The sequence below is a fragment of the Bufo bufo genome, chromosome 3 (genome assembly GCF_905171765.1).
Source record: "Bufo bufo chromosome 3, aBufBuf1.1, whole genome shotgun sequence".
NCBI classification, from domain to species: Eukaryota; Metazoa; Chordata; class Amphibia; order Anura; family Bufonidae; genus Bufo; species Bufo bufo.
Window position 1 is genome coordinate 488,732,273 of NC_053391.1, and position 20,260 is coordinate 488,752,532.

At 44.2% G+C, this 20,260-nt stretch overlaps 1 protein-coding gene across 2 annotated transcripts in view; it reads left to right on the forward strand.

The window, feature by feature from the left end:
* UGGT2 (UDP-glucose glycoprotein glucosyltransferase 2) overlaps nt 1-20,260 on the forward strand; it is a 499,843-nt gene that overhangs the window by 2,377 nt on the left and 477,206 nt on the right. For both annotated transcript variants that reach the window (XM_040425306.1, XM_040425307.1), the window contains exon 3: nt 12,608-12,738. In XM_040425306.1, coding sequence (XP_040281240.1) covers nt 12,608-12,738 — 131 coding nt within the window. The remainder of the gene's footprint in view (nt 1-12,607; nt 12,739-20,260) is intronic.

Consider the following 20,260-nt stretch of genomic DNA (forward strand, 5'->3'; position numbering starts at 1 on the left):
TAATTTTGATAATCTTTCTGGGTCCTGTATTCCCCTATTCCAGTTATTACTTTAGTTGCCCTTCTCTGAACCCTCTCCAGCTCTGCTATGTCTGCCTTGTTCACAGGAGACCAGAACTGTACACAGTATTCCATGTGTGGTCTGACTAGTGATTTGTAAAGTGGTAGGACTATGTTCTCATCACGGGCATCTATGCCCCTTTTGATGTAACCCATTATCTTATTGGCCTTGGCAGCAGCTGCCTGACACTTGGTTTACTGCTTGGTTTGCTGTTCACTAAAATTGCTAGGTCCTTTTCCATGTCAGTGTTACCCAGTGTTTTACCATTTAGTATGTACGGGTGACTTGCATTATTCCTTCCCATGTGCATAACCTTACATTTGTCAATGTTAAACCTCATCTGCCACTTATCTGCCCAAGCCTCCAATCTATCCAGATCCATCTGTAGCTTTAGGCCCCTTTCACACGGGCGAGTATTCCGCGCAGATGCGATGCGTGAGGTGAACGCATTGCACCCGCACTGAATACCGACCCATTCATTTCTATGGGGCTGTTCACATGAGCGGTGATTTTCACACATCACTTGTGCGTTGCGTGAAAATCGCAGCATGCTCTATATTCTGCGTTTTTCAGGCCTCATAGAAGTGAAGGGGGTTGCGTGAAAATCGCAAGCATCCGCAAGCAAGTGCGGATGCAGTGCGATTTTCACGCATGGTTGCTAGGTGACAGTCTATTCACTGTATTATTTTCCCTTATAACCACCTCAGCCCCCAGTGCTTAAACACCCTGAAAGACCAGGCCACTTTTTACACTTCTGACCTACACTACTTTCACCGTTTATTGCTCGGTCATGCAACTTACCACCCAAATGAATTTTACCTCCTTTTCTTCTCACTAATAGAGCTTTCATTTGGTGGTATTTCATTGCTGCTGACATTTTTACTTTTTTTGTTATTAATCAAAATTTTACGATTTTTTTGCAAAAAAATGACATTTTTCACTTTCAGTTGTAAAATTTTGCAAAAAAAACGACATCCATATATAAATTTTGCTCTAAATTTATTGTTCTACATGTCTTTGATTAAAAAAAAATGTTTGGGTAAAAAAAAAATGGTTTGGGTAAAAGTTATAGCGTTTACAAACTATGGTACAAAAATGTGAATTTCCGCTTTTTGAAGCAGCTCTGACTTTCTGAGCACCTGTCATGTTTCCTGAGGTTCTACAATGGCCAGACAGTACAAACACCCCACAAATGACCCCATTTCGGAAAGTAGACACCCTAAGGTATTCGCTGATGGGCATAGTGAGTTCATAGAACTTTTTATTTTTTGTCACAAGTTAGCGGAAAATGATGATTTTTTTCTTTTTTTTTTTTTTTCTTACAAAGTCTCATATTCCACTAACTTGTTACAAAAAATAAAAACTTCCATGAACTCACTATGCCCATCACGAAATACCTTGGGGTCTCTTCTTTCCAAAATGGGGTCACTTGTGGGGTAGTTATACTGCCCTGGCATTCTAGGGGCCCAAATGTGTGGTAAGGAGTTTGAAATCAAATTCTGTAAAAAATGACGAGTGAAATCCGAAAGGTGCTCTTTGGAATATGGGCCCCTTTGCCCACCTAGGCTGCAAAAAAGTGTCACACATCTGGTATCTCCGTATTCAGTAGAAGTTGGGGAATGTGTTTTGGGGTGTCTTTTTACATATACCCATGCTGGGTGAGATAAATATCTTGGTCAAATGCCAACTTTGTATAAAAAAATGGGAAAAGTTGTCTTTTGCCAAGATATTTCTCTCACCCAGCATGGGTATATGTAAAAAGACACCCCAAAACACATTCCCCACCTTCTCCTGAGTACGGAGATACCAGATGTGTGACACTTTTTTGCAGCCTAGATGGGCAAAGGGGCCCACATTCCAAAGAGCACCTTTCGAATTTCACTCGTCATTTTTTACAGAATTTGATTTCAAACTCCTTACCACACATTTGGGCCCCTAGAATGCCAGGGCAGTATAACTACCCCACAAGTGACCCCATTTTGGAAAGAAGAGACCCCAGGGTATTCGCTGATGGGCATAGTGAGTTCATGGAAGTTTTTATTTTTTGTCACAAGTTAGTGGAATATGAGACTTTGTATGAAAAAAAAAAAAAAAAAAAAAATCATCATTTTCCACTAACTTGTGACAAAAAATAAAAAATTCGAGGAACTCGCCATGCCCCTCACGGAATACCTTGGGGTGTCTTCTTTCCAAAATGGGGTCACTTGTGGGGTAGTTATACTGCCCTGGCATTTTCCAGGGGCCCTAATGTGTGGTAAGTAGGTAAATGACCAGTGAAATCCGAAAGGTGCTCTTTGGAATGTGGGCCCCTTTGCCCACCTAGGCTGCAAAAAAGTGTCACACATCTGGTATCGCCGTATTCAGGAGACGTTGGGGAATGTGTTTTGGGGTGTCTTTTTACATATACCCATGCTGGGTGAGAGAAATATCTTGGCAAAAGACAACTTTTTCCATTTTTTTATACAAAGTTGGCATTTGACCAAGATATTTATCTCACCCAGCATGGGTATATGTAAAATGACACCCCAAAACACATTCCCCAACTTCTCCTGAGTACGGCGATACCAGATGTGTGACACTTTTTTGCAGCCTAGATGCGCAAAGGGGCCCAAATTCCTTTTAGGAGGGCATTTTTAGACATTTGGATACCAGACTTCTTCTCACGCTTTGGGGCCCCTAGAATGCCAGGGCAGTATAAATACCCCACATGTGACCCCATTTTGGAAAGAAGACACCCCAAGGTATTCAATGAGGGGCATGGCGAGTTCATAGAAATTTTTTTTTTTTGGCACAAGTTAGCGGAAATTGATATTTTTTATTTTTTTCTCACAAAGTCTCCCGTTCCGCTAACTTGGGACAAAAATTTCAATCTTTCATGGACTCAATATGCCCCTCACGGAATACCTGGGGGTGTCTTCTTTCCGAAATGGGGTCACATGTGGGGTATTTATACTGCCCTGGCATTCTAGGGGTCCTAAAGCGTGAGAAGAAGTCTGGAATATAAATGTCTAAAAATTTTTACGCATTTGGATTCCGTGAGGGGTATGGTGAGTTCATGTGAGATTTTATTTTTTGTCACAAGTTAGTGGAATATGTGACTTTGTAAGAAAAAAAAAAAAATTCCGCTAACTTGGGCCAAAAAAAAGACTGAATGCAGCCTTACAGAGGGGGGGGGGATCAATGACAGGGGGGTGATCAATGACAGGGGGGGTGATCAATGACAGGGGGGTGATCAGGGAGTCTATATGGGGTGATCACCCAACTGTCATTGATCACCCCCCTGTAAGGCTGCATTCAGACGTCCGTATGATTTTTACGGATCCGATCAGTCTATCAGTGGATCCGTAAAAATCATGCGGACATCTGAATGGAGCTTTACAGGGGGGTGATCAATGACAGAGGGGTAATCAATGACAGGGGGGTGATCAGGGAGTCTATATGGGGTAATCACCACAGTCATTGATCACTCCCCTGTAAGGCTGCATTCAGACGTCCGTATGATTTTTACGGATCCGATCAGTCTATCAGTGGATCCGTAAAAATCATGCGGACATCTGAATGGAGCTTTACAGGGGGGTGATCAATGACAGAGGGGTAATCAATGACAGGGGGGTGATCAGGGAGTCTATATGGGGTGATCACCACAGTCATTGATCACTCCCCTGTAAGGCTGCATTCAGACGTCCGTATGATTTTTACGGATCCGATCAGTCTATCAGTGGATCCGTAAAAATCATGCGGACATCTGAATGGAGCTTTACAGGGGGGTGATCAATGACAGGGGGGTAATCAATGACAGGGGGGTGATCAGGGAGTCTATATGGGGTGATCACCACAGTCATTGATCACTCCCCTGTAAGGCTCCATTCAGACGTCCGTATGATTTTTACGGATTCGATCAGTCTATCAGTGGATCCGTAAAAATCATGCGGACATCTGAATGGAGCTTTACAGGGGGGTGATCAATGACAGAGGGGTAATCAATGACAGGGGGGTGATCAGGGAGTCTATATGGGGTGATCAACCCCCTGTCATTGATCACTCCCCTGTAAGGCTCCATTCAGACGTCCGTATGATTTTTACGGATCCGATCAGTCTATCAGTGGATCCGTAAAAATCATGCGGACATCTGAATGGAGCTTTACAGGGGGGTGATCAATGACAGGGGGTGATCAGGGAGTCTATATGGGGTGATCACCTCTGTCATTTATCACTCCCCTGTAAGGCTGCATTCAGACGTCCGTATGATTTTTACGGATCCGATCAGTCTATCAGTGGATCCGTAAAAATCATGCGGACATCTGAATGGAGCTTTACAGGGGGGTGATCAATGACAGGGGGTGATCAGGGAGTCTATATGGGGTGATCACCTCCGTCATTTATCACTCCCCTGTAAGGCTGCATTCAGACGTCCGTATGATTTTTACGGATCCGATCAGTCTATCAGTGGATCCGTAAAAATCATGCGGACATCTGAATGGAGCTTTACAGGGGGGTGATCAATGACAGGGGGGTAATCAATGACAGGGGGGTGATCAGGGAGTCTATATGGGGTGATCAGGGGTGATCAAGGGCTAATAAGGGGTTAATAAGTGACGGGGGGGGGGGGGGTGTAGTGTAGTGGTGCTTGGTGCAACATATTACTGAGCTGCCTGTGTCCTCTGGTGGTCGATCCAAACAAAGGGGACCACCAGAGGACCAGGTAGCAGGTATATTAGACGCTGTTATCAAAACAGCGTCTAATATACCTGTTAGGGGTTAAAAAAATCACATCTCCAGGCTGCCAGCGAACGATCGCCGCTGGCAGGCTGGAGATCCACTCGCTTACCTTCCGATCCTGTGAACGCGCGCGCCTGTGTGCGCGCGTTCACAGGAAATCTCGCGTCTCGCGAGAGGACGCACCGGCGCGTCCACCCAGAACAACAGGACCGCCGCAAAGACGCAATCCTGCGTACGGCGGTCCTGAGGTGGTTAACATGGTTATAAGGGAAAATAATAGCATTCTGAATACAGAATGCATAGTACAATAGCGCTGGAGGGGTTAAAAAAAAATAAAAAAATTAACTCGCCTTCTCCTCTTGTTCGCATAGTTCCCGGTCTCTTCTTTACTTCATTAATGATGAGCTGTGGGCTAAAGGACCTTTGGTGACGTCAGATCACATGCTCCAATCACATGGTCCATCACCGTGGTGATGGACCATGTGATTGGAGCATGTGATCTGACGTCACCACAGGTCCTAGCCGGTAGTTCATCATTAAAGAAGTAAAGAAGAGACCGGGAACTATGCGAACAAGAGGAGAAGGTGAGTTAATTTTTATTTATTTTTTAACCCCTCCAGCGCTATTGTACTATGCATTCTGTATTCAGAATGCTATTATTTTCCCTTATAACCATGTTATAAGGGAAAATAATACAATCTACACAACACCTAACCCAAGCCCGAAGTTTGGGTTTGGGTACCAAACATGCGTGATTTTTCTCACGCGAGTGCAAAACGCATTATAATGTTTTGCACTCGCGCGGAAAAATCGCGGGTGTTCCCGCAACGCACCCGCACATTTTCCCGCACCGCCCGTGTGAAAGAGGCCTTATAGTGTCCTCTTCAGTGTTAATAACTTTACACAGTTTAGTGTTATCTGCAAAAATTGATATTTTACTATGCAAGCCTTCTACAAGCTCATTAATAAATATATTGAAGATAATAGGGCCCAATACTGACCCCTGAGGTACCCCACTAGTGACAGTGACCCAATCTGAGTATGTACCGTTAATAACCACCTTCTGTTTTCTATCACTGAGCCAGTTACTTACCCACATACAGACGTTTTCTCCCAGTCTGAGCATTCTCATTTTGTATACTAACCTTTTTATGTGGTACAGTGTCAAATGCTTTGGAGAAGTCCAGATATACGACATCCATTGATTCGCCGCTGTCAAGTCTAGAACTTACCTCCTCATAGAAACTGATTAAAGTAGTTTGACATGACCGATTCCTCATGAAGCCATGCTGATATGGCGTTATTTTCATTGAGGTACTCCAAGATAGCATCTCTTAGAAAACCTTCAAACAGTTTACCCACGACGGATGTTAAACTTACCGGCCTGTAGTTTACAGGCTCTGTTTTTGGACCCTTTTTGAATATTGGCACCACAGTTGCTATGCGCCAATCCTGTGGAACACTCCTGGTCAGTATAGAGTCCTTAAATATCAGATGTAAGGGTCTGGCTATGACATTACTTAAAGAGGACCTTTCACCGATTCTTACCCTATGAACTAACTATACAGACATGTGGAGCGGCGCCCGGGGATCTCACTGCACTTACTATTATCCCCGGGCGCTGCTCCGTTCTCCTGCTATGCCCTCCGGTATCTCCGCTCACTAAGTTATAGTAGGCGGAGATACCAGTCCCTAAGTTATGGTAGGCGGAGTCTGCCCTAGCGCTGGCCAATCGCAGCGCAGAGCTAACAGCCTGGGAGGTTATTTTCTCCCAGGCTGTGAGCTCTGCAATGCGATTGGCCAGCGCTAGGGCAGACTCCGCCTACCATAACTTAGGGAACGGAGATACCGGAGGGCATAGCAGGAGAACGGAGCGGCGCCCGGGGATAAGAGTAAGTGCAGTGAGACCTCACCTTTCAGGGTCTGATCCCTTTTAGGGTACATGGACATGTTCCGGACTGAAATCCGCAGGTGTTCGTAGGCATATCTGTGCGGTCAATCCGCATCTATTGGTGCGGATTTGTGTGTGGATTTTCCGCATGCGGATTTTACTAAGTGAATGAATAAAATCCAGTCAGGAAAAATAAAATAAATTGACTAAATTGGATTTTGCTATGTAAGAGGCCTTTTCATCCAGAAAATTTATAGACGCAAAATTAAAACTAGGGAACTTGCTAAAGCTATACAACAGGAAGTAACAAGGAGTAAGCAATTGTATATTACTACACCCTCCCAGCAATCTGAAACGGTATGGAAAAATGCACAATCTAAACTTACTGACCACTTACTACATATAGCAGACAATAAGCGTTTTTTCATCAAACAAAAATACTTTGAGGTGGGGGAGAGTACGGGTAGTCTACTGGCCAGAGTTGTCCGATCACAGGAGGGTGCATCCAGAATAGTAGCAATTTAAACCATGGATGGGACACTATCGGACGAAAATTCAGTAATCCTTGATACATTCCATAAATATTATGAATTATATTCTTCTAAAATGACCTTGAGAAGAGATGATGTAAAGGAGTATCTTGGGCGGATATCAATCCCTAAACTGTCCCTAGACCAGCGGTTCTCAACCTAGGGGTCGCGACCCCTTTGGGGGTCGATCGGCCCTTTCCGGGGGGTCGCCTGAGGCTTCCTATTGTGGGTCGCCCGCACAACGGCAGCGGCCCCTTATCCTCGCGCACTGGAAGTGATGTCCTATCACTGCCTGTGCTTGAAGGAGCCTGACGTCTGGACGGGTAAGTCGGGCCGCCTGTCTGCTGAGGTCCGAGTTTTTTCGTTAATGACACCGCCGCTGAGCACCACTGCCACCAATGATTTAATTGAGCCTGGCTAATTTTATTTTAATTATTTGGCTGAGCAAGGCTTAATTTATTTGGGGAGACCTGAAGCCCCGTTTATTTATTTGGACGACCCTGAGCACTTCTGATTTATTTATTTGGGGGACCCTGTGCACCATTGATTTATTTATTTGGGGGAGACCTGAAGCCCCGCTGATTTATTTATTTGGGGGACCCTGAGCACTTCTGATTTATTTATTTGGGGGGGACTTGAAGCACCAATGATTTATTTATTTGAGGGGAACCCTGAGCACCACTGATTATTATTATTATTTTTTTTTGGGGCGGGGGTACTGTGAGCACCACTGATTTATTTATTAGGGGCTATTTGTTGTTTTATTATTTATTTTAAAGTTATTTATTTGGTTTCAAATATTTTGTATTTATACTAAGGTTCTGTGGTTATGAATGAATACTTGTGTATTTGAATTAACATTTGGTGTATTGGTGTCTGTGCGTGTTTTTTTGGTGGGTCATCATAACAGTAGCAAAATTAGTTATGACGTAGCAAGGAAAAAAATGTAATGGTTGGGGGTCACCACAACATGAGGAACTGTATTAAGGGGGTCATGGGTTTAGAAAGGTTGAGAACCACTGCCCTAGACTCTGCTGCATACCTGGATGAACCCCTTACTTTGGAGGAACTTGAAGTATCCCTGAGCTCCTTTCCTAATGAAAAGGCCCCGGGGAGTTTTTTAAACGGTATAGAGACTGTCTCCTCCCACATCTTTTAGAGACGTTTAATGATGCGCTGCGAATTGGGACATTACCTACATCTATGAGGGAGGCCATAGTGGTGGTTATTCCAAAGCCCAATAAGGACCCAATAAGACCTGACTCGTATAGACCCATTTCACTCCTATCAAATGATGTAAAGCTTCTAGCCAAAGTATTGGCCAATCGGCTTAATAAATTAATCACTCCCTTAATACATAAGGATCAGTCTGGCTTCATGCCAGACAGAAGCACGGCCAATAATCTTCGTTGTTTGTTCCTGAACATCCAGAGACCATTAAATACTGGGGGTTGCCGTGCAATAACTTCCTTAGACGCTGCCAAAGCTTTTTAGCGTAGTTAAATTTGTTATAAAAAATTTTTTCTGTATTATCATTGCATTACATTTTTGTCCATGTAAATGACTGGCTGGATCCTGTTCATTGTGTGCAATGTGTACTTTATTTAAAATCAATAAAAATGATTTTGATAAAAAAAATTATTGGATTTTGCTCTCCCTATTGAAGTTATTGGAGAAAATCTGTATGAAATCTGGTCAGGAAAAATAAAATAATTTGACATGCTGCAGATTTTAAAATCTGCACTAAATAAACCTGCATCGAGTACATGAGAATTTCAAATTCTCATAAAATACAACGTCCATGACCTATGGTTCGGATTTTCCACACACAATCCTGATCCTGTGCATTTAGCCTTACAATGCAGTATAATACATGCTGTGTTTGGAACTGTCCGTTTTACACTGACATTTTGCTTATGAGACCCAGCCTGGGTGCTGGGCCTCATCTGTTTCTGTACATGGCAGGACCGGCTGCCTCAGGCTGCCATAGTAGTTAATGGAATGAGAGGAAGCCCAATCCCCCTAGATGTGGCAGTCAGCATCAAAGTTTTCAGCAGTGCTGGCGGATACAGCAGGGTCCAGACCGTTGGTAACCGCTATACCCCTGCCATTGATCGAGCAAGCGCAGCTCCCTGTATGGTAAAGCTATGGAAGGAATTAATAGAAATGACTATTCTTTTTGGCAATGTTGACCAGAATAGGACATAGGCTATAATTTGCGAAATGGACACACAGATCCGCAAAATGTGAATGGGTCAGTATGGGTCCGAAAGCACAATACGGTCATGTGCATAAGCCCATATATTTATCTCTGTCTATATATCTATTGCATGGATATATAGCGCTATATATTACATCGACTATATACATGTATGTACATTTATTACTTCCATTATATAAAGTGATATGTAGTGCCCACTGGTGCACCCATACACAATATAATGCCTCCTTAGTGCCACCACACACAGTAGAATGCCCCCCTTGTGCCCCCTCACAATAGGGCTGTCATGCTGCATCCTTAGGCCCCTTTCACACGGGCGTTGCGGGAAAATGTGCGGGTGCGTTGCGGGAACACCCGCGATTTTTCCGCGCGAGAGCAAAACATTGTAATGCGTTTTGCACGCGCGTGAGAAAAATCGCGCATGTTTGGTACCCAAACCCGAACTTCTTCACAGAAGTTCAGGCTTGGGATCGGTGTTCTGTAAATAGTATTATTTTCCCCAAGTAAAATAGCGCTGGAGGGGTTAAAAAAAAATAAAAAAATGTTTAACTCACCTTAGTCCACTTGATAGCGCAGCCTTCATCTGCTTCTGTATTCTTTCTTTAGGACCTGGGTAAAGGACCTTTGATGACGTCACTCCGGTCATCACATGGTACGTCACATGATCTTTTACCATGGTAAATCACCATGGTAAAAGATCATGTGACGTACCATGTGATGACCGTAGTGACGTCATAAAAGGTCCTGTAACTGTATTTAATACTCACCATAGGTCCTTCAACAAAGGAGACAGAAGGAGATGCCGGGCTACGCGAGCAAGTGGATTAAGGTGAGTTAAAAAAAAATTTATATATTTTTTTTTAACCCCTCCAGCGCTATTTTACTTTGCATTCTGTATTCAGAATGCTATTATTTTCCCTTATAACCATGTTATAAGGGAAAATAATAATGATCGGGTCTCCATCCCGATCGTCTCCTAGCAACCGTGCGTGAAAATCGCACTGCATCCGCACTTGCTTGCGGATGCTTGCAATTTTCACGCAACCCCATTCACTTCTATGGGGCCTGCGTTGCGTGAAAAACGCAGAATATAGAGCATGCTGCGATTTTCACGCAACGCATAAGTGATGCGTGAAAATCACCACTCATCTGAACAGCCCCATAGAAATGAATGGGTCGATATTCAGTGCGGGTGCAATGCGTTCAACTCGCGCATCGCATCCGTGCGGAATACTCGTCCATGTGAAAGGGGCCTAAGTGTTCCCCTTACAACAGTGAAGACTGTACTGTTAATGAAATAGAAAAAAAATGATACTCGCCTAGCCCCCTTTCCCTGGTGAATGGAGCACATCCTGGTGTCCCTCACAGCAGGCGTGATGAAGTGGTCATCATTCCCTGGCCTGTGCGGTCTATTTCCCAGCGGAGCACGCACAATGACGTCACTTCATCACGCCTGCTTTTGCGGAGAGCACTGGCTGGGTGAATGGTGAAGCAGAGAGCTGACTCTTCCTTGATTCACCATTGCACTGTCCCTGTGTCTCTTTAGGACAAGACAATTGAAAGTGGGACATACCTTAGCCCTCCCGGGACCATGGGAGGCCTGCCAAAATCATCAATATAGGATAAGGAATAAACGGACAACCTTTTTTTTTTTTTTTTAGTTTACATACACTTCATAATTTACGCCTTTTTTTTTTTTGCGTGTAAATATAGAAATAGCTATTTTTAACAGCGTTTTTTTATCTTTATGGTTTATACTGTACATATTTCATACTGAATAACCTGTTAAATGTTTCATGTTATTCTGGTTGTCTGCATACTTAATAAGTGTGCTTTTACATAAAGTTTGTACAATAAAATGATGTATGAAATGAAAAATAATTGCTTATTTTTTGCTAGTTATTTTTATTTAAAAAAGTTATATATATATATTTTTTTATAATGCCAATAAGGAATGCATGTCTTACAAAATTATTTTAGACTTATTATGTATGTGTGCTAATACATTATGATCTGTGTCTCTATGGCACAGACTATGGTTAGGGCAACACTAGTGTGCCCTAGCAGTGAAATTACTGAGCTTACAGTCTTGGGCTCCATTCTAGGTCCCCAAGGCTGACTGAAGAGAGTCTACTCAACCTCTGATCAGATCACAGGGACCCAATGAGAGGAGGAAATCCCGATTGATCATGGGTGTGGTAACAAACTGTGGCAATCAAAGGGTTGTCAGATGGGATTGGAGCTACCTCTGATCCTGACTGTAGAGCAGAAGGCTGCTCTAAGAACCACAGCTGTTAGTTACAGTTAGTTCATAGAGCAGGAGTGCTCAGAAAAGTGGTCATCTACCTATAAAACCGAGATGACAAGACATTGAGTAATCTTTAAATGGGTTGTATCGCCTCATCATGTCCCATTTATTATGAGTATAATGTTATTTTAAGTCATTTACTAATGTATATCACTCTTCAATAATGCTTGTGGTACCCATCACCTTCTATTTTCCATGCTTTTATACACTGCTCGTCTCTAGGGGTTACTTGGCGCTTGTGTACTACATGTAAAATGACCGACCTTTCTGGTAACCAGGAATCGCAGCAGCGAGTGCACATATGGGCAAGCACGTTCGTGTTATCTCCTGTCCCCGGCCTCCTTGTATTTCTTCATGCCTTAGCTACTGCACCCAACCTTGTCTTCCTACAGAACAGCTTCAGGGCATGTGCTACAGCCTTGGAGCTTTTCTATACAGCTATACCACTGGAGAATAAAGTATCACAGGTTAAATAGCCACGGACCTGTAATACGGATGCCTGCTTTCATCTTGTGAAAGCTTCAGGGCAAAAGGTCTGCTCTGCCGAGGCTGGTACAGTAATGAACTTTGCAGCCTTGGGACCATGGTAGCATGCACGCCTGTGCAATCAGTCAAGGAAAGAGGCCCTGTCCCCTTCAGCTCCAAAACAGTACCTTTAAGGGGTTAACTATTATTTTATTGACTGAGTAGTAGATGCTTGGAACAAACTTCCACCAGATGTGGTTGGAATGAAACATTTCTGGGATAGAGATATATCTGTTCTAAGTTAAAGCTAAAAAGGAAATCGTTCTTCTATGTTGCTGTGTTATAAAGTTTGGCTTTACAGCTTTTTGTTTGATAGACATTGCTTCTCATTCATGTTTCCATCTTTCTTTCAGATTCGGAATATTCCTATTACAGCTTGATATTGAAAAAAGCTGGTCAGTTTCTTTCCAACCTGCAAATCAGTTTGCTGAAATTTGCACTTTCTATAAGAGCATATTCTCCCACTGTGCAGATGTTCCAGCAGGTACTTACTACTTCTTATTGCGCTGAATGTGAAAATTATCACACGCAATATTGTTTCTTACTAATGACGTGACTTGGGTGGATTCAGTTTTAGCTTTTACATGCTAGTCACATGTGAATCTTTTGCTTTGATTTAATTCAGTGTCGTGTAGATCCCTTGTACATGCCATGAATATATGTCACATACTTTCTATCCCATTTGTTTGTATCTCTTGTCACATTTCCTTGTAGCTGTAAGCATACTGTAGAGGAACAGAAGCCTCGTATTTAGCCCAGTACAATCTAAGGCCTCTTTCACACTTGCGTTGTTGGGATCCGGCGTGCACTTCCGTTGCCGGAGGTGCCCGCCGGATCCGGAAAAACGCAAGTGTACTGAAAGCATTTGAAGACGGAACCGTCTCCCAAATGCTTTCAGTGTTACTATGGCACCCAGGACGCTATTAAAGTCCTGGTTGCCATAGTAGGAGCGGGGGAGCGGTATACTTACAGTCCGTGCGGCTCCCGGGGCGCTCCAGAATGACGTCAGAGCGCCCCATGCGCATGGATGACGTGATCCATGCGCTTGGGGCGCCCTGACGTCACTCTGGAGCGCCCGGGGAGCCGCACGGACGGTAAGTACACTGCTCCCCCGCTCCCCACTACACTTACCATGGCTGCCAGGACTTTAGCGTCCCGGCAGCCATGGTAACCACTCTGAAAAAGCTAAATGTCGGCTCCGGCAATGCGCCGAAACGACGTTTAGCTTAAGGCCGGATCCGGATCAATGCCTTTAAATGGGCATTAATTCCGGATCCGGCCTTGCGGCAAGTGTTCCGGATTTTTGGCCGGAGCAAAAAGCGCAGCATGCTGCGGTATTTTCTCCGGCCAAAAAACGTTCCGTTCTGGAACTGAAGACATCCTGATGCATCCTGAACGGATTTCTCTCCATTCAGAATGCATTAGGATAATCCTGATCAGGATTCTTCCGGCATAGAGCCCCGACGACGGAACTCTATGCCGGAAGACAATAACGCAGGTGTGAAAGAGCCCTTACACTCATTAATTAGCAATAATACAACAATGAATAATGATAAGGTTATTGTTGGAATGTGAATAGGTGTATTATCTAAGCAGAGTACACTCATTTGTTTCCTGGTTGTATGTGATATAAAGCATTTTTCCCAACGCCTCCACAGCGCCATGGACTACGAGAAGATTACCCTGCTTCCCTAAGGAAAAGAAACAACGTGGAGATCTTTAAATAGCCCCCTCCCCTTACCCCCTCCAGTTGTTTTCTGTCCCTCTGGGATGGTGTGGAGATCTCATGTAGATTTGTGCCTATGGATTCTTGTCAGGACGCCCAGCCTGTTCTTCTCCTGTTTTAAAAAGAAGGCTTTGTAGTGAGCGGGGCTTGCGGTGCAGCCCTTCCTACTCTTAGGCATAAGTCCTCTGGTGGAGGCGGCCCCCTGGCAGCATCCGTGCGAAATATCGTGAGAGGACGCCGGGTCACGTGAGCGGAGGCAGACAGGATCTCGGTGGGCTCGAGATCTCAGGGAGCGCTACTTGGCCGGCATTTCCCCCTAGGCAACAAGCTGTTTAAAAACTGGAGGGAGATTTTCTGGCCAGCGTCTCCTCTTGGCTTCAGGATGTCAGGACCAAGTGAGTCAGACGCAATGCGAAAGTCTGCAAACCTGGTGAAAGCCCTCAGCTTGGGAGTCCTCCACCCTTGTATGTGGTGATGCCTTTTCTCTTGCTCACTTATTGAAGGTGATTTCATTTAATACACCAGTAGGTGGTGGGGTTTCCTCTTGAAATTGATTCTGCTGCTTCCTCCTGATTATATGTTTGGTATACCCTTAGGACAGGGATACTCAAAAGGCTGTTGAAGGACCTCGGCGCACTAAAAAGTGTTCCATATGCAAGAAAAGTATACCTCCTTGACATAAGAAGCCTCTTTGCTCCAAATGTCTGGTTCAACTAATTTCTGAAGAGTCGCCATCTCTATTAGACAATATCCGATCTATAATCAAGGAGGAAGTAAGCAGCGCAGTGGATTGCAAGATGGCATCCATGTGTCAGAAACCTTCCACCTCTACTACTGTGTTATCCACTCCCTCTGAAATACAGTAGACCATCAAGACGAGGATTTTGATGAAGGGGAATTAATCTCAAGTTCTGACTCTGATTCCTCCGAAGATGAGAGGCCATCCTCTCTGCTCTATTGAGGAAACTGATGCTTTTCTAAAGACTATCAGAGCGACCTTAAATTTAGAGCATTCTAAGCAGCCTAAGTCAGTCCAGGACCTTATGTTTAAAGGATTGGGGGAAAAGAAAAAAAAGTGTTCCCTCTCCATTCCAATATAACAAAACTTATAAAAAAAGAGTGGGCGGACCCAGAGAAAAAAACTGGGGTCTCCAGAATTTTCGAGAAAATATCCTTTTCAGAAGAAGATGCCACCCTCTGGGATAAATGCCCTAAGGTAGATGCATATGTGGCAAAAATAACAAAACAATCTGCCCTTCTCTTTGAGGATGTCGGTCTCCTTAGAGATCCGATGGATAAAAAGAGTGAAGTTCAAGATCTATGTCCATCTCGATCAGTCAGATGGAGGAGCATTTAGTAGCAGGATCCCCCAAGAGAGACGATCTTATCGCGTCCCTACCTATGTTAAAACAAGCAGAAAATTTCCTGGCAGACACCTCTGTGGACACAGTGAAACTAACCGCTAGATCTACAGCCCTCTCTAAAGCCACCAGGTAGTCACTAGTGTAATTTAATTATAATGTAATCACTGAGTACGTTCACCAGTGTAAAACGTAACCTTTTACTGATGATCATTAAAAATCACCTAATTTGTGCCCTTTAAAAAGCTATTAACAATGAGGCTGGGCAGGACAAGGAAAATTGACTAACCCTCACACTTCCCCTATCAAGCTATAGGCCCTACATAGCAAAACGGAATGGCCGCCCAATAGGGGCGATCCCGTGTCAGGAACCTCCTGATAGGCTCTATATGTCCCTGACAAGGGATAGATGCACCACCCGAGAAGAGACTTAATATGACTACAGTCCAATATTAATGTCATAAGTCAATGCATGTATCAGAAATTAATAAAGTTACAACAAAAATAATCGCACATAATACCTATATGCTCCTAAATAAACCAGTGGCGTCCAGGTTTTGATCACCAGTGGAAAAGAAAGGAGCACATACCATAGGTCCCAGGAATGCAAACTTTGTCCCGACGCGTTTCTCTGAACCGTTATCTGGGGTCAGTTCATCAGGGGACCACATATAACAAAAAACGAACAATACAAGAATGGAGGCAATAATATGTGTGCAAATCAGATTATATTCTTGTAGTAATACCCAAATGATAATGGTAAATCTCATGGCCATAAAGACAGACAGACAATTCCCACATACAGTATTTGGGACCAAATATAATGCATCTGCATCACATACCAAATGTCCACAGTGCTGCTACTACTGAGACCCTTTTAAAAATCTACCACACATCATTTAAATACTGATTATCAAAGTATGGCTTTCAATAAAAACGAAATAACAGCAGGATAAGCCAGTCACTATGACAGAAAGGGGAGGATAATCGATAGAGGGTCTCAATTTTCAGATTCTGGTGGACAATGGGTATACTATACCTGCTCTTTTGCTTACTGCAATACTGAGGGTGTAATATAGCTATGTAAATGCACGTGCAATTTGATGTATGTAGGTAAGGCTACTTTCACACTAGCGTTCGGGGCTCCGCTTGTGAGTTCCGTTTGAAGGGGCTCACAAGCGGCCCCGAACGGATCCGTCCAGCCCTAATGCATTCTGAATGGATGCGGATCCGCTCAGAATGCATCAGTCTGGCTCCGTTTGTCCTCCGCTCCGCTCAGCAGGCGGACACCTGAACGCAGCTTGCAGCGTTCAGGTGTCCGCCTGGCCGTGCGGAGGCAAACGGATCCGTCCAGACTTACAATGTAAGTCAATGGGGACGGATCCGTTTGAAGTTGACACAGTATGGCTCAATTTTCAAACGGATCCGTCTCCCATTGACTTTCAATGTAAAGTCAAAACGGATCCGTTTGCATTATCATGGTAATGCAAACGGATCCGTTCTGAACGGATCTAAGCGTTTGCATTATATGTGCGGATCCGTCTGGGCACATACCAGACGGATCCGACCTAAACACAGGTGTGAAAGTAGCCTTAAACGTGCCATGCATTCAAGAGACGGATTTTGGAACACGTGGGGGGTGTGAGAAACAAATATGATAAACCTAGAGACGATCAGGACAGGTATTAGAGGTGAAGATCTTGACACCATTTTGAAACAGAAGCTAGATGGACATATAGGTTGAACACCATTACCCCTTGTGGTCTTAATGAATATATTGATTTTGCGTGCTTTATTTAAATAGTTATGTGTTTTGGACTGGTCCGTCTGTTATTATTGCATCTATGGGTGAGGTAGGGTGCTACCTAATATTCATCTTATAATATGAGGGATAGTAACCCCCCTCTCATTTTACCTCCCCATTCGGCGTCCGTGAAGCTGATTTGAAGTGATAATGTTTTATGGCAAAATACTATTTTTCAATAGTCAAATGATCTTGTAGTAACAAGGTATAGTGGCTCCTCATCTGTATTTTTATGCCCAATAGTTTTTTCTGTCTTTTTTTTTTTTCTGTATTATCCGTAATAGCTGCAATTTACTTCCTGTATTTGCGTTCCACTTCCGGACATGTTATGTCCGGTTTTCGGCGTGCGGGTATTTAGAGTGATGCTGATTGCATGCTGACATGGACAGAGACCAGACTTTCCATCAAGATGGCCACCACTGCACCACCAATGCTCCTGTGCTGACCCAGACTGATCCCTTATCATACCCTCTCCAGGCTTGGCATCTCATCTGGGATTTAGGGAAGTATAATCATATCCTCCCCTTTCTGTCATAGCGACTGTCATGTTGACTGGCTTATCCTGCTGTTATTTCGTTTTTATTGAAAGCCATACTTTGATTATCAGTATTTAAATGATGCGTGGTAGATTTTTAAAAGGGTCTCAGTAGTAGCAGCACTGTGGACATTTGGTATGTGATGCAGATGCATTATACTTGGTCCCAAATACTGTATGTGGGAATTGTCTGTCTGTCTTTAAGGCCATGAGATTTACCATTATCATTTGGGTATTACTACAAGTAGGGGTGGGCGATATATGCGATATGGACGATATGAATCTGTGCAACTATACAGATTTTGTCCATATCGCATATATCGCCGGACCGCAATATGACCACGGAGCGGTAGTGAATTGAAGAAGCTTCTCACCGCTCCGTGGCTCCAGCTCCTGACTCCGCACCGCTCTGTACTGGAGTGGCCAGGGCCTGGCGTGCACACAGCGTCAGCCCGCTGGCTGATGCTGTGTGTGACGTCAGGTCCTGCAATGCATGCTGGGAAGAAGATGCGACACCTGCGGACTGCCGACTCGCCAAGCACCCTGCAGGAAAGGTAAGTATAGCGATTCTTCTGGGGGGGGCTTGAGGATCGGGGGGGGGGGATCTATTTGCAAAGGATGGCCATGGGGTTTGGGGGACATGTCTGATGGCAAATGCCATGGGGCTTGGGGCTGATGGCACTGGCTCTTGGGGACATGTCTGATGGCAGTTTTGTAATTTGTATTTTTTGTATACATACAGAAGAAAATAATATATCGCATATCGCACATGCTTCAAATTATATCCCAATATAGATTTTAGGCCCTGTCGCCCCCACCCCTAACTACAAGAATATAATCTGATTCGCACACATTTTATTGCCTCCATTCTTGTATTGTTAGTTTTTTTGTTATATGTGGTCTCTGATGAACTGACCCCAGAGAACGGTTCAGAGAAACGCGTCGGGACAAAGTTTGCATTCCTGGGACCTATGGTATGTGCTCCTTTCTTTTCCACTGGTCATCAAAACCTGGATGCCACTGGTTCATTTGGGAGCATATATGTATTATGTGCGATTATTTTTGTTGTAACTTTATTAGTTTCTGATGCATGCATCAACTTATGACCTTACTATTGGACTGTAGTCATATTAAGTCTCTTCTCGGGTGGCGGTATCTATCCCTTTTCAGGGACATATAGAGCCTATCAGGAGGTGCCTGGTAGGGATCGACCGATTATCGGTTTTACCGATATTATCGGCCGATATTGAGGATTTTGAATGTTATCGGTATCGGCATCTATTTTGCCGATATACCGATAACGTATGGGGAACACAGATTGCGCTGCTCTCAGCGCTCTCTGTGTTCCCTCAGCAGCACAGGGGAGAAGGAAGCAGTGTCTCCTCCCCCTGTGCTGCCGCTGCCGCCAATGAGAGGAGAGAAGACAAGAGGAGGGGCGGGGCTGTGGCCGCTGCGCCACCAATGAAGATACCTCTCTCATTAATTCATATACAGGAGGTGGGAGCTGGCTGCAGAATCACATAGCCGGCTCCCGACCTCTATGAACGGCAGCTGCGGTCCGCGGTAGTTAACCCCTTAGGTGCAGCGGATCGCAGCTACCGCTCATAGAGGTCGGGAGCCGGCTATGTGATTCTGCAGCCAGCTCCCGCCTCCTGTATATGAATGAGAGACTTATCTTCATTGGTGGCGCAGTGCGCCCCCCCCCCCCCCCCCAAGCCCCCCAGTATTATCATTGGTGGCGCAGTGCGCCCCCCCCCCCCCCCCCAAGTATTAATCATTAGTGGCAGTGGCCACAGGATCCCCTCTCCCCTGCTCCTCCGATCGGAGCCCCAGCTGTGTAATCCTGGGGCTCCGATCGGTTACTATGGCAGCCAGGACGCTATTGAAGCCCTGGCTGCCATGTTCAGCTCCATGCTGCTGTGTGCACAGAGCACAGAGCAGCAGGGACAGTGTGAGCTCCTATTCACCCTGATAGAGATCTATCAGGGTGAATAGGATAAGGGCTCTAGTCCCTAAGGGGGCTAAAAGTTAGTAAAATAATAATAATAAAAAAATATTAAGTATAAATGAAAAAGATTTACAAAAAAAAAATAATAATAATACACGTTAACAATAAACATATAAATTTTCAGCAGATTTGTGAAGGAAAATTTTTTTTTTCTCAAAAATAAAAATACCCAGAATATCGGTATAAATTATCGGCTATCGGCCTGAAAGTTGACAAATTATCGGTATCAGTATCGGCCCTAAAAAATCAATATCGGTTGATCCCTAGTTCCTTGCACGGGATTGCCCCCATCTGGGCAGCCATTCCGTTTTGCTATGTAGGGCCTATAGCTTGATATAGTGTGAGGGTGAGTAAATTTTCCTTACCTTGTCCTGCCCAGCCTCATTGTTAATTGCTTTTTAAGGGCACAAATTGGGTGATTTTTAATGATCATCAGTAAAGGTTACGTTTTACACTGGTGAATGTACTCTGTGATTCCATAAGATTGGGGTCAGCCTCAAAAAATAAACAGGAAAATGTCAAACAAATAGAGGTAGGGGTAAGGGATTCCTTTTTAACCCAGGAAATTCCTC